Source organism: Arvicola amphibius, chromosome 4 (assembly GCF_903992535.2).
Source record: "Arvicola amphibius chromosome 4, mArvAmp1.2, whole genome shotgun sequence".
Lineage (NCBI taxonomy): Eukaryota > Metazoa > Chordata > Mammalia > Rodentia > Cricetidae > Arvicola > Arvicola amphibius.
The window spans coordinates 20,195,568-20,213,424 of NC_052050.1; the positions used below are offsets into that span (position 1 = coordinate 20,195,568).

The 17,857-nt window shown below is 46.2% G+C and overlaps 1 protein-coding gene across 1 annotated transcript; it reads right to left on the reverse strand.

Annotated features, from left to right (window-relative positions):
- Positions 1 to 1,764: 1,764 nt before the first annotated feature.
- Positions 1,765 to 16,025, reverse strand: G6pc1 (glucose-6-phosphatase catalytic subunit 1). The gene is made up of 5 exons (XM_038326608.2): positions 15,702 to 16,025; positions 11,642 to 11,751; positions 7,701 to 7,806; positions 5,318 to 5,433; positions 1,765 to 3,322 (listed from the first exon to the last, which is right to left on the reverse strand). The coding sequence occupies exons 1-5, from the start codon at positions 15,929 to 15,931 to the stop codon at positions 2,811 to 2,813; spliced, it is 1,074 nt and encodes a 357-aa protein (XP_038182536.1). The 5' UTR covers positions 15,932 to 16,025; the 3' UTR covers positions 1,765 to 2,810.
- Between the last annotated feature and the right edge of the window lie 1,832 nt (positions 16,026 to 17,857).

The window sequence follows — 17,857 nt, forward strand, 5'->3', positions numbered from 1 at the left end:
CTGGCCAGGTCCATACCTGGGACTTCCAGAGAATGACTGCAAATTATGTTAGTCCAGTGCTAATAAAGTCAAAAGCTTCGTCATTTCCCCTTCCAACCAATGGGGCAAACACACATCCTGGCATACTCCCTGCCTACGTAGCTTCTGCCTACATGTGATCGAGCACATCCTGCAGTTGGAGCAACCCATGTTGTTTACAGAAGTGAAAACACGTGGCTCGTTATCTTACAAGAGCAGAAGCCTCCAGTACTCCAGGAAGTCATCCGTCTTTGGGCAAATAGGGCTCACAGATTAGAGGCGTTTTTTGCTTTATAGATCAATGAAGCAGAGTAACTTAAACATAGAACTTTGGCCATCACAGAACAGACAGACAGACAGAGAGAGAGAGAGAGAGAGAGAGAGAGAGAGAGAGAGAGAGAGAGAGAGAGAGAGAGAGAGAGAGCAGAGAAAGGAGGAGAAGGGAGATAGAGTGTAGAAGACAGACACAGAGAGAGATGTAGAGAGAGGGAAAGTGTGGGAAGAGGAGGGAGACAGAGAGTGAGCAGTAGTCAAAATAGCAGGGTTATAAGGAGAATGCGTAGCTGGGGGTGGGGAAGCCCGTGAGCTGGAGGGAGGTTAAGGTAGGGAAGATGGGAAGAGCTAAGATACTGGTATGGACTTCGAGATCTGTACCATGTACTCGTGATAAGAGGGAGCTGGCAGCCAGCATGCACTTTGGTGAGCCAATAAGCACCATAGGTATTTGTCCCTTCTGCCTTTTGGAATTTGGGGAAATGGAGTTTCCTTTGGACTAGATAGGTAGGATGCCCCAGGAATCCTCCTTTCTCCACTTCCCTGTCTATGGGATTACATCATGTGCCGCTGCCCCTGGCTTTTACATGGGAGCTGATTACCAAACTCAGGTCATGACACTTGCATAGCAAGCACTTTAACAATTGAGTCATCTCCCCAGCCCCCCCCCTTTTTTTTTCACTTTGAGACAGGGTCTCACTAAATCGTTCAGCCTGACCTTGAATTTGCTCTGCAGTTCAGGTTAGTCTTGAACTAGCAAATCTCCTGAATGTTGGGGATTAAAGGTTTGTGCTACTAAGTTTAGCTGATCTTTGTTCTTGAGATTTGCGAAATTGAAAGGCATCTTACTTGGTGATTAGATGGGTGTGCTTTGAATACAAATCTTCAGCTATGTGTCCATCAGTCTGCAATCCCTATTTCCTATATAAACTGCCCTTAAGTCAGCCTCCCAAGAGGGAAGATGGCCCTTTAAGTTCCTCTTAGCCAGCTTGTGATAGAACTCTTTTCCTATCATGTGCTTTTTCTTTGTGTGTGTGTGTCTGTGTGTATGTCTATCTGTGTGTGTGTGTGTGTCTGTGTGTGTGTGTGTGTGTGGTGTGGTGTGGTGTGTGTGGCTTCACGTGTTGTTTTTTAAACACCTTCCATCTTTTGAGACAGGATCTCTCATTGGCCTGGAATGTCACCTCCTAAGCTAAGCTCACATCTCACCATCGCTGGTATTACAGATATGTACAACCATGCTTGACATTTCTGCATGTGTTATAAGGACTGGGTTCAATTCCCAGCACCCACATGGCAACTCACAACAACTGTAGCTCCGATTCTAGGAGATCTGATGCCCTCTTCTGGAATCTGTACGTAACAGGCATGCACACGGTGCACAGACACACATGCAGACAAAATACCCATACACACGGAATAAAAAGAAAAATAATAAAGACAAAATAAAATAGAGTAATAAGCAAGACTCCATTCTTAAATAAAATGTTCTTTTAATAAAATACTACATATATGTAGTTTTCAAAGATGTTAGGAACAGGGAGCATGTGTGGGTGAGAATGAGAATTATATGTATAATTCGTAGCAAAATAAGACATTTTGAATAAATAGCTACAGCATTTCTTTCTTTCTGTAGATATACTCTGCAAGTCAGCGAAGGCTGGAAACCAGGCACGGAGGAGCTGGCTTTTTCTCTAAGAATGAGTCCTTGGCTGGCGTGGGCTAGAGAAAGCGTCATATTTCTGCTCCAGGAATCATGAGTAACATCGGAGTGACCTTCTGGAGAGGGGATCCTGGCTCTCCTTTTGCCCTTTCGCCCGAGATTTCAGAGTTTAACTTAACCCTACAAAAAGCACCACCAAACAGTTGTGCGCTGGACATCTGAGGGTCCAGCCACGGGGGCAGGGGACTAGTGGAGAATTCTAGGGAACGCAGACATAGGCTGAGGAGACAGACCGAGAAGTTGCTGATGTGTATGTTCTGACTTACATGGTCACCATAGCCATTCAGGACCCAGCAGAGAAAAGCGGGAAGAAGAATTCCCGCCTTTAACTGACTGCTCAGTACACTTTAAGTTGGCCTGCCATTATCAAGAGTGTCCTCTCTAAAGACTCAGACATAACGTGGCTTGGCTTGTGATTTGCTCACCCCCCTCCTCCTGGTCCTTCTTTCTCTTCCTCCCAAATGCACTGTGCTCTTTTCCCAGCTGGGGGGATCCTGCACAGGGAGAGAATTCTCAGTCAGGATCTCTGGCCTGGGCTTGCTCTTCTATGTCTGACAGGAGAATGGCATGTGGGCCTTCAGGGAAAATTCCAGAATGACCCAACTTCTAGCTCTCAAGGTTTTTCTCAAACAGCCCTGTAAGCATTTAAAAATTCACCCTTTTGGTTAAGATAGCAAAGAAAGACAGGGTTACCGGGGCTGATGTGAACACCTCTGGCCTCAGGATGCCGAAGGCTTTGGTAGGCCCCAATCCTTTGCATGGTCGTTGACTTTAAATACCAAAGCCTCCTCATGCCTTACAAAGACTTCCTGTGCGTCTGGCCCAGAACCCGGGCTAGACAGTAGGGGATGAGACTGGCAGAGGCAAAGGGCACCGTCGCACTCTTGCAGAAAGACAAAGCGTAGAAGAGAAGTTCAGCCCGGGATGGGGGTCTCAAAGTGTCAAAGAGGTGCAGGAGGACCAAGGAGGACACAATGCAGGCCAGGCGGAATGGGAGTGACTTGCCGAGTTTCCCCTTGCAGCTCTCCCGGTACATGCTGGAGTTGAGGGCCAGCCCCAACCCAAAGAGGGTGCCCAGGTTTTTGAAGAGGCTGGCAAAGGGCGTGGTGTCGAGGTGGACCCATTCCGGCCGCTCGCACCACCTCTTGGCTTTCTCCAAGGTCCACAGAAGGTCTACCCCCAGGCCTTTCAACAGCAGGTAAAATCCGAGTGCGAAGCCAAAGAGGAAGAAGGTGATGAGACAATATCTCTTGAGGCTGGCATTGTAGATGCCCCGGATGTGGCTGAAAGTTTCAGCCACAGCAATGCCTGTGCAAGAGAAAGCACTGTGAGAAAGAGGCGGCAAAGGGTGACAGGGCCATCACCTCGCCAGGTGAAATTAAGTCACACACCAGAGTGGAAGGTCTTCAACAGCAGAGTATTTTTCAGATGGAAGAATCGCATCTCAAACATCTTCCCACTGAATTTGGGTTTCCTGTTGTGTGTGGTGTGCTTCTTCTTGCATACACTCAGGGATGGAATGCCTTCCCACAGACAGGCCCATTCTTTCAGTTTTGGATTGACTTGTCTGCTTTTATTGTTTCTTGTTTGTTTGTTTGTTTTTAAAATTCACCAAATGTATTTATTTGTTGGGTATGTGTATGTAAGCATGTCTGTTCATGTGTGGGCAGGCCTACATGTGACATGGCATCTGTATGGAGGTCAAAGGACAAGTTACAGGAGTTGGGTCTTTCTACCATGTGGGTCCCAGGCTCAAACTCAGGTTGTCAGGCTCGGTAGCAAATGCCTTAACCCACTGAGCCATCTCATCAGACCATTGTCACCGTTCAATACCATCTGTTGGTGTCAGTTCCTTCCACAGAAGTTAATAAGTTGTTCACTTAAACCCTTGGTCACACAGTTGATGACATTATCCTCTCTAGCCAAAACATCCCCAGTTTTTTTGTGTGACATAGCTTCTACAAGCATGTGTTCATTTACCAGGCATTTTTATTTTTATACCCACTTATTTATTTTTGGATTTTCAAGACAAAGTTTCTCTGCGCAGCCATGGCTGTCCTAGGATTCAGTCTGTAGGCCTCGAACTCTCAGAGATCCGCCTGCCTCTGCCACCCGAGTGCTGGGATTAAAGGCGTGCGCCACTGCTGTCCAGCTTTATTGTTACTTTTTACACATTTCATTCACCTTGTGTTTGAGTGTATGTGTGTGGGCACACGTGCTGTAGCTCACATGTGGAAATTGGAGGACAGCTAGTCGGAGTTGGTGCCATGTGGGTTCCAGGGATCAAACGCAGGCCCTTGCAATTGATTGTTCTGCCCTCCTCCCTCCCTCCCTCCCAGCCCCAAATCTGGACTGTTTTTTTTTTTTTTTAATGTTTAACCTCAATCTTTTCTTTCTCTTACTGACTGGATCTCAGAAAATGCAAATGCACAAACACCAGCTGCAGACATCGGTTAGGTCTGCAGATGGATGTTTTTCAATAAGGAACTCTCCCAAGTCATTGTACCTTTGGTAGGTTCTCCGAGAAGGAATGGGGGGCTGCTTCAAATTGAAGATCAATGAGAAATAAAGAAGGTAAGAAGCTTGGGGATGGGGCTGGAGAGATGGCATGGAGGTTAAGAGCACTGGCTGCTCTTCCAGGGGTCCTGAGTTCAATTCCCAGCAATCACATGGTGGCTCATGAGATCTGGCGCCCTCTTCTGGTGTGCGGGCATACATGGAGGCAGAGCATTACATACATAATAAATAACTAAATCTTTTTTAAAAAATGAAAAAAAGAAGCTTGGGGACTTTAGACAAGCTCGGTTGGATGAGTTAGCTTTTCTGGGATACTTTTAGTAGTTTAGCTCGGGAATGATGTGCAAACTAATAATTTCAATTGTGTCCTTGCGTGTTTACGTGTGTGGATGCACATGTGTGTGAACGTGTGCCGTGGAGACCAGAAGTCAGCCTCAGGCGTTCCTCAGGAGCATCCACTTCATTGGTTGTTTGTTTGTTTGATAGGATCTGCCCCTGGAACCTGAGCCTCACCAAGTGAACTCCAGGGATCCCCCTGTCTCTACCTCCCCAGCTCTGGGAACACCGGCATGCGCCGCTGTGCCTGCCTATTTAAGTGGGTGCTGGGGATCAAATTCAGGTCCTCATGTTGGTTTATAGATGAAGCCACTTCCTTAGCCTCCCACCCACCCACCCTTGACTTTGAAGCCACTGAAACATTGACAGTATGTTGTGCAAGGAAGATCCAGAAGGAATAGGAAGCGGGGGTGGGTTGGGGAGGGGGGAAGGAGTCAGAACTGCAAATACCTGACAAGACTCCGGCCACAACCTGGTGGGGAAAGTGAGCCGCGAGGTAGATCCGGGACAGACAGACGTTCAGCTGCACAGCCCAGTATCCTAACCACAGGATGATGTTCAAACACCTGCAAGAGAACAGGTAACCATTTCAGAACCCAAATGCTGATCCTTCATCATAGAAAACAGCCCTGGTCAGAGTGGAGGAGCCTGGTAAACTGAGGTGCCATCAGAGGAATTTTTAGAAACTGGGGGTCCTGCTCAAAAGCTCAAAAATGTGAGGTGCTTGTGGTGGCTTGAATAAGACCTCCCCTGTATTCTCAGGCATTTGAATACTTGGTCTCCAGTTGGTGGCCCTGTTTTGGAAGGATTGGGAGGAGTGGCCTTGCCGGAGGAAGTATGTCAGTAGGGGTGGGTTAAAGCTGAAAGACTCCCAGAGCCGCAATGAGTGTTGAGGCCTCTCCCTTTCTGCTTCCTGCTTGTAGTTCAACCTGCGCGCTCTCAGCTGTTCCTGCCTCCACACTTCTCCGCCACGATGGATCCAACCCTCTCCCTCTGGAACCAAACCTCAAGCCTTTCCATCTATAAGTTGCCTTGATCACGGTGTTTCCTCAAAGCAATAGAAAATTAACTAAGACTGTGCTTATGCCATTTTTTTCTTTAAAAAACCCTCTAATTTGTTATTGCTGTGTTTCTCTATATGATGTGGGAGTGGGATGCCTGTGTGTCGCAGCATGTGTATGGAAGTGAGACAGCTTTGTGGGGCTGGCTTTCTCCGTCAGCTTTATGAGGATCTCACGGCAAGTATTTTGACCTGCTGAGCCACATCTCTACAGCCTGAGGGTTTTTTTTTAATCTTTTGTTTTTCTTGAGAAGGGTCTTATGTAGCCCTGGTGGGCTTTAAACTTGTAGCCAAGGTTGATCTCCAACTTCTGATCCCCCGCTTCTCAGGTGCCACCTTGCCTGGATCACTTGATGTTATTTTTTTAAATGTGTATACGTGTCTTGCCTGCATGTATGTCTATATACTATGTGCATGCCTTGTGTTCGCAGAGGTTAGAAGAGGGAGTCAGATCTCCTGGAACTAGGGTTATAGACCATTGTGAGCCACCATATGGGTGCTGGGAACTGAGCCCAGGTCCTCTGGAGAGCCTCCAGTGTTCTTAATCATTGAACCGTCTCTCTAGTCCCCCATTATGTGCTTGCTTTCTTTCTTTCTTTCTTTCTTTCTTTCTTTCTTTCTTTCTTTCTTTCTTTCTTCCTTTTTGGTTTTTCGAGACAGGGTTTATCTGTAGCTTTGGAGCCTGTTCTTGTAGACCAGGCTGGCCTCGAACTCACAGAGATCCGCCTGCCTCTGCCTCCCAAATGCTGACATTAAAGGCATGAGCCACCACCACCCAGCAATTAGGAACATCTTATGTCTGTTTATTTTCACCTATGAGGTGACTCCAGGCTGGTACAAAATTAGGATTTTGTTTGTTTGTTTGTTTTGTTTTTCAAGCCAGGGTTTCTCTGTAGCCCTGGCCATTCTGAATTCACCTGCCTTTGCCTCCAGAGAGCTGGGATTAAAGACTTGCACAATCACGGCCTGACCTTTTTTCTTAAAGCTGGAGATACACCTCAGTGATAGAGTAGTTATTCAGCATGCCCAAGTCCCAAGTTCGAACACCGGAACCAAACCCATAAATGAATGGATGAAATAATGAATTTAATTTAAGCTCCGTCACTCTCTGTAGATCAGTGGCTCCCAAACTACCTAATGCTGCAACCCTTTAACACAGTTCTTCATGTTGTGGTGATCCCCCAGCCATAACATTATGTTGTTGCTACTTCAGAACTGTAATTTTTCTACTGTTATGAATTGTAATATAAAAATCTGAGGGGCTAGAGAGATGGCTTAGCAGTTAAGAGCATTGCCTGCTCTTCCAAAGGTCCTGAGTTCAATTCCCAGCAACCACATGGTGGCTCACAACCATCTGTAATGAGGTCTGGTGCCCTCTTCTGGCTTGTGGGCATACATGTAGACAGGATATTGTATGCATAATAAATAAATAAATAAATAAATAAATATTTTAAAAAAATAAAAATCTGATATTCAATCCCAAAGGGGTCATGACCCATAGGTCTTGAGAATCAATGCTCTAGATGATCTTTTGAATTCCTATTCATGGTGGCAAGCTTTATTTATTTGTCTAAGTCAAGGGCTATCCTAGTGGGTTCCTTCTGGCCCTAATATTCTGTGACCCTGATGTTCATTCATAGCATAGGTGCTACGATTCTTACTAGTGCCAGCTGCACATGTGAGAATGGGATGTGGGAAGTAGGAAGAACAACTCTGCTGGCGACAGAGTGTGCAACTTCCTGCTCACCCACATCCCCAGGGGTGAGTTCTTACCGGAATCCGTACGTTGGCCTTTTCTTTCCACGAAAGATAGCAAGGGTAGAAGTGACCATCACGTAGTATACACCTGCTGCACCCATAGCATGGCCAGAAGGACTCCCTAGATGGCAGAAAAGAGGAGAATAGACTAAAGATGGAAAGGTGTCCGTGTGAGAGACTGCCAAGGCATTATCCACACATCTACCCATCCATCAGCCCATCCATTAACCATGCCTTCCATCTAACTATCCATAAACCCATCCATTAACCATGCCTTCCATCTACCCATCCATCAGCCCATCCATTAACCATGCCTTCCATCCAACTATCCATAAACCCATCCATTAACCATGCCTTCCATCTAACTATCCATCCTTCTTACTCTCCACTCATTTATCTATAATTCAATTATTTAACAAACTGAATTCATACTATGCACCAGGACTGCACAGGGGTGGGGGAGTACAGTGGAGAGGTTGTCCTCTGCCTTTGTTGTTTCAGATGGTCTCGAGATTGCACAGGAATCAGGACATTGGTAAATTACACATCAATCTGACCACCATCAGTTCCCTTCTTTTTCCTCCTCATGCTGCTCTGGCCATACTGCCTCGATGCTTGCCTCTAAACATATCAGACATGCTCTTCTCCCATAATTCCTCTGGTTAACTCTCTTGTCTCTTCAAGCCTTGACTTAGATTTCAGCTTTTCTCTTTTCTTTCTTTTTTTTTCCAGACAGAGTTTCTCTGTGTAACATCCCTGGTTGTCCTGGAACTCACTTTGTAGACCAGGCTGGCCATGAACTCACAGAGATCACCTGCCTCTGCCTACTGAGTGATGGGACTAAAGGTTTGTGCCACCACTGCCTGGCTCATTTCACCTTTTCTTTCTTTTAATATATATTTATTTATTTTATGTTTATGGGTGCTATATCTGCGTATACACCTGCAATCAGAGGAGGGCATCAGATCCCAGATGGCTGTGAGTCATCATGGGGTCTAGGAATTGAACTCAGAACCTCTGGAAGAGCAGCCAGTGCTCTTAACAGCTGAGCCATCTCACCAGCCCCTAGATTTCACCTTTTCAATGAGACCTACTCTGACCAATTTACAGTTGTTTCCAATTCCGAGATCTGCCACCCCTCCTAGACAGAACGATGGTTTTCCAACTGCTGAGAGCATAGCTGTAAGTTGTCCTTAACTCTCAGCTTTTTGTGGGCATGGCTTTGGGCTGAAGACAGCCACCTTGGTCAAGGTTACCCCCATACCTAGGTATAGCCTGTATCCCATAACTGAACTGTATTAAGAAACATCTTTAGTTTAAGAGCTCCTTGCGGAGTCAAGGGAGAATTAGCCCCACCTGGACTTTTCCATCTGCCCATCAACACATCCCTACCCCTGCACAATTGTGGCTCTGGAGAGTTATCAGCTGCTTGCTCTCTCCTCTCCCCTCCAGTCAGCATTCCAGGAAATCTCATGGACAAACTCTCTCTCCTCTCCTATTAAAAAATTATGTGTATGTATGTTTCCCCTGCATGAATGTCTGCTTGCCATGTGCATGAAGTATCCATAGAAGCACTGGATCTCCTGAAATGGGACTTACGGATATCTGTGAGAGACCATATGGATGTTGGGAATTATTGGGAATTGAACCTGGGCTTTTTTTTCTTTTTTGGAAGAGTAGCTAGTATTCTCAACTACTTAACCATCTCTCCAGCCTCCTCTTCTCTCTTCCCTTTCTTCTTTTTGCACTCAAATAATCATATCCTAATATACTGTTTTACTGATTTATTATGATTTTTTATATATTGACACACCAAGCCCCCTTTAAATTTCAGCTCTTTGTACAGGATCTTTGTTTTGATCATCAGCAAAGGAATCTCAGGCATCTAGAACAGGGCTTGGGACATGGTAGATGCTCAGTAAAAACCACTGGTCTCAGCCGGGCGGTGGTGGCACACGCCTTTAATCCCAGCACTCGGGAGGCAGAGGCAGGCGGATCTCTGTGAGTTCGAGGCCAGCCTGGTCTACAAGTGCTAGGTCCAGGACAGGCTCTAAAAAAGCTGCAGAGAAACCCTGTCTTGAAAAACCAAAAAAAAAAAAAAACAAAAAAAAAACCAAAAAACACTGGTCTCTGAGACTAAACATCTAAGATGTTTCTTCTAGCAGAAGGCAAGGAAAGGGATCCCGAGGAAGGAACAGTAGCACTGAGACTTTCTGGGAAGGACTTATTGGATATTTCTAATACAAAAAAGTCTTGTCACTTGACCTAACAATTCCTATATGGTTATAACTAACAAATCACAGGTTGGTTCAGGGATGCAGTTCAGTTGATAGAGTACTTGTCTAGCATGCACTGAATCCTGGCACATCTGCTGTCTCAGGAGGGTTGGGGAGGCAGGAGGATTAGAAGTTCAAGGTCCTCTTCAATTACATCATAAGTTTAGGACTAGTTGACCTATTTAAAAAACTACCTCATAATAAAGAAACAACCTTGTGTAGCTACAAATATTCTCCAATCTGCTGGTCTTCCTGGACTGGTTTCTCTCCATCTACTAGGTCCTGCTCACGAGTTCCTGAAATCTCTTATGAAATAACCACTCTGAGGCTGAATAGTAATTACATAGTCTTTGGCCTATTAGCTCAGACTTTTTATTAAATAACTCTTACATCTTTTGTTTTTGTTCTTGTTCTTGTTCTTGTTCTTATTCTTGTTTTCTTCGAGACAGGGTTTCTCTGTAGCTTTGGAGCCTGTCCTGGAACTAGCTCTTGTAGACCAGGCTGGCCTCGAACTCACAGAGATCCTCCTGCCTCTGCTTCCCGAGTGCTGGGATTAAAGGCGTGCGCCGCCGCCACCACCCAGCCCTAACTCTTACATCTTATATTAATTCATTTTTATTATTTTGTATTTTTACCACAAAACTCATGGATTGTTACCTATTGCTTCTTGGGCAGCTACATGGTGTCTGCCTGACTCTGCCTTCTTCCTCCCTACATTCAGTTTAGTTTTCCCACCTACCTATATTCTGCCCTGCCATAGGTCAAAGTGGCTTCCTTATTAACCAGTGGTAATAAAACATATTCATAGCATACAGAGGGGAATCCCATATCAACTCTGTTATGGAATAATCTTTTTGTACACTATGAGGATGTGTTTTTGCCAAGGCACCTTCTGATTTTGTTTAATAAAAGGCTGACTGTCCAATAGCTAGGCAGAAAGAGGTTGGGCAGGAGAAACAAACTAAGAGAACACTGGGAAGAAGAAGGGCAGAGTCACGAGGAGTCACAAGGAAACAGAGATGCGGGAACAACATGCTGTGCTGAGAAAAGTATCATCGTGTGGTAGAGTGTAGATAAGAAATATGGGTTAATTTAAGATGTAAGAGCTAGTTAGTAACAAGCCCAAGCTACCAGATGAGCATTTATAACTAATAATAAGTTTTTGTGTGGTTATTTGGGAGACAGCTGGCAGGACAGAGCTGACTGGCAGAACAGAAGAACTCCACCTCCTCAACCTCCCCAAAATAAGATAAAAACCTTGAGTAGCTTGAGGGGTGGGACAATCAGCTTAGAGGACCACGTTAACTAGGCCAGGCTGCTGGGAGGGACAATAAGGCCTCAGGCTTCTATCAATCACTTTCACCTCTCTGGATACAGGGCAAAGACTCAGTTATTCTGACTAGTCTTTTGCCTGCGGGTATGGCCCGGCCTCTCTTGGACTAGGAACGTTAATCCTGGAAGCATCACTCAGATTTCCCCGCTAGCAGTGGAAGGCCCTGCTGCCATGAATTAAGGTGATATCGCACTAATGGAAGACAGATTGAATTATGATCAAAGAATAAAGCAATGGATGTCCTCAGGCCCCTCCAGCCCCAAGGTTGGCATCATCCGCAAAGGATGTTGGAGCATGTCTATGAAGAACGATGTCCACCTCACCTCAGTGAGGGCTGGGATTCTTACCTGGTCCAGTCTCACAGGTGACGGGGAACTGCTTTATCAGTGGCACCGAGGTGTTGCTGTAGTAGTCCGTGTCCAGGACCCACCAGTATGGGCGCTGTCCGAAAAGAATCCTGTGGAAAGTAGAACCAGTGTTTGTGTGATTCTGTGCATGATTTATCTGGAAGCCCACACTTTCAAAGAGGAAGAAGCTGGCGTGTTTATCCCCTTTGGAGGTATGTATCTCCCTTTTCCTGGGGAGAGGGCCTGGGAGGACTTTGTGTGACACAGTAGATAGCTTTAGAAAGAAAATCTTTTTTGAGAAAGGGTTTCTCTGTGTAACAGCCCTGGTTGTCCTGGAACTGGCTTTGAATTCAGAGATCCACCTGCCTCTGTCTCACGAGTGCTGGGGTTAAAGGTGTGTGCCACCACCACCTGGCAAGTTCTGAAATTTTGACAGGTGAACGTATTATCTATTCAAACATAAACAAGTAGCTTCCAAAATCAGATGTAGTAGTGGGCTTAGCTATTTGGAAGGCTGATGCAGGAGAATCACTTCAGACCAAGACTTTGGGGCTAGCCTAGGCAACACAGCAAGGTCCTGCTCCCTCCCTTTCTCTCCTTTGCCATTCCCCCCAACTCTCTAATGTGTGTGTGCCCAAGGGGTGTGAAGGTCAGAGGACAACCTCCAAAAGGCCATCTGTCTCCTTGACATGAGGTCTCTCACTGACCTGAAGCTCACCAATTAGGGTAGATTAGCTCCAGGGTTCCACCTGTGTGGTGGTTGGACTAGGTATGGCCCCCGTAGATTCATGTATTTAAATGTTTGGCACATATGGCCCTATTAGGAGGGGTGGCCTTGTTGGAATAGGTGTGGCCTTGTTGGAGGAAGTGTGTCACCATTGGGGCAGGCTTTGAGGTCTCAAATGCTCAAGCTAGGCCCAGTGTGGTGTACAGTGTCCTGCTGCGTGGGGGTCAAGATGTAGAACTCTCAGCTCCTTCTCCAGCACCATGCTTGCCTGCGTGCTGCCATGCTTGTCGTCATGACGTGACGATAATGGGCTAAACCTCTGGAACTGTGAACCAGTGCCGATTGAATGTGTTCCTTTAAAGAGCTGCTGTGGTCATGGTGTCTCTTCACAGCAGTAGATACCCTAAAACAGCCTGTCTTCACTTCCCCAGTGTTGGGGTTACAAATGCATGCCACCACGCCCAGCATTTTCACATGGGTTCAGGAGACTGAACTGAGGTCCTTGGGTTTATAAGACAAACATTCACTGACTGAGCCGCCCCTCACCTTGATCATCATGTTTGAGGCCCTACTTTCAGTCTGGAACCCAATTTGTTCTACTCTTAAGGACTTTTACTATTTATGGCTAAGGAATATGAGAAGTGGAGGCAGGTATTAAGAATCACCAGGAGAGAGCCAACAAGATGTCTGGCAAGTAAAGACACTTGCCCCTAAACATGACGACCTGAGCTGTATCCTTGGTAACCACATAGTAGAAGGAAAGGATAGATTCCTGAAAGCTGTCCTCTAACATAAAACTGCATGATGAAGCATGCATGCATGCAACACACACACACACACACACACACACACACACACACACACACACAGAGACTCATACACGCCAGGCAGAGAGGCACACATCTGTAATCCTAGCTCTTGTCTGATAGAAGAGGAGGATTAAAAATTCAGTGATCTTCAGTTACTTACTGAGTTTCAGGCCAACCGATGTCAAATGAGTCCTTTACTCAAAAACAAAGCAAAGAATGCCCTGCAACAGAGTATAGTTGAACACACCTTTACTCTGAGCCCCCAGAACCTGAGGTTTGAGGATTACAAGCTAGAGGCCTGTCCATGGCAAGCTGTAAGAGACCTTGTCCTTTAAGAAGAAAATCCCATGGGGCTGAGGCGACAGCTTAGTGATAAAGAGTGCGCATAAGACTCTGATCTGAATTCAGCCTCTAGAATTCAAGAACAAACAAACTAGGCATGGCAGCTCACACTTGTAATCCCAGCACTTAATAGGAGGCATGAGTCAAGACCAGGCTGGACTATTTAATAAATTCCAGAGTAGCCTGGGCTACAGAATGAAATAATTCCTCATCACTGTGTATCTTCCCCCACGCCCCATCTTAAAAAACACAGGCATGTTGGCGCACGCCTTTAATCCCAACACTTGGGAGGCAGAGGCAGGCGGATCTCTGTGAGTTCGAGGCCAGCCTGGTCTACAAGAGCTAGTTCCAGGACAGGCTCCAAAGCTACAGAGAAACCCTGTCTCAAAAAACAAGCAAAACAAAACAAACAAACAAATAAACAAAAAGTCCACAAGCAAAGCAGGGAGCCAGGGGCTGGGAGATGTCTCAGGAGGTCAAGAACCCGCTATGAAAACAGGAGGCCTTGAATTCCATCACCAGAACTAATCAAGACAACAACAAAACAAAACAAACAAGCAAAAACAACAACAACAGGGCTGGAGAGATGGCTCAGAGGTTAAGAGCACTGCCTGCTCTTCCAAAGGTCCTGAGTTCAATTCCCAGCAACCACATGGTGGCTCACAACCATCTGTAATGAGGACTGGTGCCCTCTTCTGGCCTGCAGGTATACACACAGACAGAATATTGTATACATAATAAATAAATAAATATTAAAAAAACAACAACAAAAACCCAAAACCTAGGCATGATGGTATACCCCAGTGGGCACACAAGCCAGTGGATCCCCAGGGTCTAATCTACTCAGCAAGCTCCAGTCCAGTCACAAACCCTGACTCAGAAAGTTTCTGAGGAACGAATGCTCTGGCCTCCACAAACACAGGCACATACATGTACACACGTGACCATGTCTACACACACACACACACACACACACACATCACCTGGTAACAGACACAGATAATTCTATGAATGGGGAAACTGGTCCTCTTCATTTTCTAGCTGAGGAAACAGGCCAAATCAGTATTCATTGATTCCTTTCAAACAAGAAGCATCAATAGCTTAGATATTACCGTGATGGGAAAATTTACACAATGGTGCCCGGCCAGTGTTAGAAGTCAGGGTTGTTGTCTCACCCCCACCACTAGCTGGAACTTAGTTCTTCAGAGCACTGGTAGCCTCTGCTCTGGAGGAACCATGTTCATCCCACGGGTGAATGCTTAGCCTTGCTCTCTGGCCTGTAACATAAATAGCATCTCCACAGAAAAGCCCAAGGCCTGGGCTGAGGGCGCTCCTCAGTGATAGAACACGTGTGTTCGTGCGCGCGCGCACACACACATAACACACACACACACACACACACACACACAGAGCCTGGCGCATAGTAACTACTCAATAAATGCCCACTGTGACTATTATTAAGATTCTGGAGAGAGTCAAAAATTTAGAGACTCTGAAACAGAAGCTCAGAAAATTCATGCAACTTTCCATAGACATGCAGTTGCAAGGTGGCAGAACCAGGTCCTGGCTGCCTGGGTTATTTCTCACTGCCTAACCTAAAGGCTAAGAGCCATTGGCTTCCTCTTCCCAGCCTCCCTGCTTCTTTCCTACATCTATGTCTACGGTAACCATCCTTCCTCAAAGTACTAAAACCTATACTCAGGGGCTGGAGATGCGGCTCAGTTTGGGTGCACAAGCATCGTGTGCATGCTTTGAAAATGCTATCAGCAACAGAGCCCCAGGTTCAATCGCCAGAATGTTAACCTGCACGTGGGCGCTCACACCTGTACTCCCAGCACTCAGGAAGTAGAGACAAGAGGAATTCAAAGTCATTTACTATCTCTTGCCTAGTAAGTTTGAGGCCAGCCTGGGCTACACAAGACCCTATCTTAAAGTAATAAAGTATAACAAAGACTTCACACGGACTTTTCATTTAATTCAGCTCCTGCAGGTCAGATAAAATAGATTTTCCCTATTCCCAGGCCCTGGTGGGATTCTCTCCATCTTTTTTCTTCCTGCTGATACTCTCAAGTCAAGGGAGGTCTAGCCTATGGCATGATGGAGTGCCCCTGCTGGAGGACAGCCATTTCTAGCAAGAACGCGGCCTCTTTCCCTGCCAAGCACCCCTTTGCATGGTTCTTACCACTTAAAGACGAGGTTGATCCAGTCCCCCACCACTGCCACCCAAAGGAGTTTGATGCCCACAGTCTCTCGAAGATGGAACCAGATGGGGAAGAGGACATAGAAGGCATTCCTGAGGTCAGCGATCACAGACACTAAGATGAACCAGTCCTGGGAGTCTTTGTAATTCATTTGGAGGTAGCGGGTCGACTGGATCCCAAAGTCATGGAGAAAGTTCATTCCCTCCTCCATCCTCACTCCGCTGGTACCGCAGGAAGCTGGCAGCCGAGCCCGTGCAGTGAGCCCGAGCTTGATGGTGATTGCTCTGCTATCAGTTTGTGCCTTGCCCCTGTTTTATATGCCCTGGATTCAGTCTGTAGGTCAACCCAGCCCCGATCTTTGGACTCGAAAACCACTTTTGTCTAAAATCTATTGATCAAAGGTGCATCATCAGTAGGTTGATGCAAGCATGTTCAGGGTGATTTACGTAAAATAGCAAATCAGGCACACAAAAACAGCCTGATCTGCCATTGGCAGAGCCAATTATTAACTTGGGCACACTGCTTGACAGTGCTGGGGGCTGTCCTCCTTCCTGGCCCTTGAAGCCAGGCCAGAGGCTCGGGGCAGAGTCTGTTGCCACCATGGCTCCTGCAAGTAAGTGCGTCTGCTTTTTGAAGTCTGCAGCAGCATTAATCTGGAGACAAAGGGAAGTTTGCTGCTGTGGGGACTGACGTTTTAAGTTATCAATTTAAAATATGTAACAGCAGATTCTGCTGTCCTGGGAACTGTCACTCTGCTGGCCTTTCACCAACTTCACGTGGGCCCGGGGTCTACCTCTGGTTCGGGATGCCAACACTCTTTCCAATATTGATTTTTATATTTCTTAGGGCAAGTAAACAATCATTTAAAATGTTTTTTTTACTTACATGTATGTGTGTGAGTGTGTGTGTACATGTGTGTGAGTGTGATAAAGTGTGTGTGTACATAAGAGGATGACTTTCAGGTCTCTCCTCCCACCATGTGAGGACCGGGAATTGAACTCAGGCCCCGGGGGTTGGTGGCAAGCACCTTTACCTGTTTCCCTGATGAGACATCTTGTCTGGCCCCAGGGCAATCATTTTTTTAGTGCAATGATTAATTCATCGAATTATCTTAAAACTAAGCTCTTTTGAATTTTAAGACTTTTTTTTCACTTGTGGGTGTGTTCTTGGGAAATCGATATAGTGCCTCAAGCATGCTACATAATACAGGGCCTCTGAGCTACGCCTCCAGCCCTTTAATTGATAAACACGGGACTCTAAGGAATCGGCAACTGGAGACTGGAGAAAAAGTTAGGCACTTTGTTCTTTGATGCTAGATCTCCTGCATCTCGGGCTTTGAAATTACTACATAAGAAAGGATAACCGTGGTCCTACAACCCTCCTGTCTCCCAGGTGCTGGACCACAGGCATGCCCTGTCATGCCCCGTTTACATGGTGCTGTGTATCCAACCCAGGGCTTCATGCACGCTTGCTACTTACTCCAGCAAGTGTGCTAAGTCTTTGCCTCATCCTAGTTATGTTTGGAAAAAAGGCTTTAGAGCCAGGTGTGGTGGCACGTGTATTTAATCTCAGCACTCAGGAGGCAGAAGCCAGGAGGATCTCTGGGAGCTCAAGGGGCAGCTTGGTCTGTGTATCAAGTTCCAAGACAGTCAGGACTACATAGAGAGACCATGTCTCAGAAGAAAGAGAGAGAGAGAGAGAGAGAGAGAGAGAGAGAGAGAGAGAGAGAGAGAGAGAGAGAGAGAGAGAGAGAGAGAGAGGGGAGGGAGGAAGGGAGAAAAAGGAGAGAGAATAGGAGAGAAAGAGAGAGAGAAAGAGAAAAGAAAGAAAAGGGGCTCTAGTATCTTGCTTATTCTTTCATATATATTTATACAATCAACCTGAAAGCAAGGGACAGAGCAAAAATCTTACTCTTGGGTCACAGAGGACTCAGAAGGGAGCAGGGAAGTGGCAGACCCATGCATTTTTCAAGAAATTCAGAGTTCCTAAATCTGCAGAGAAAGCTGACAGCATGCCATGCTGGAAGTGATGGGCACATCTTACAGGGTATGTGCTTTGGACCTGGAGGTGAGATCTGGCACCGTCTCAGCTCTACCGTCAAGGATTGCAGCTCTCTCTAACAGACTCTGATTGCCCT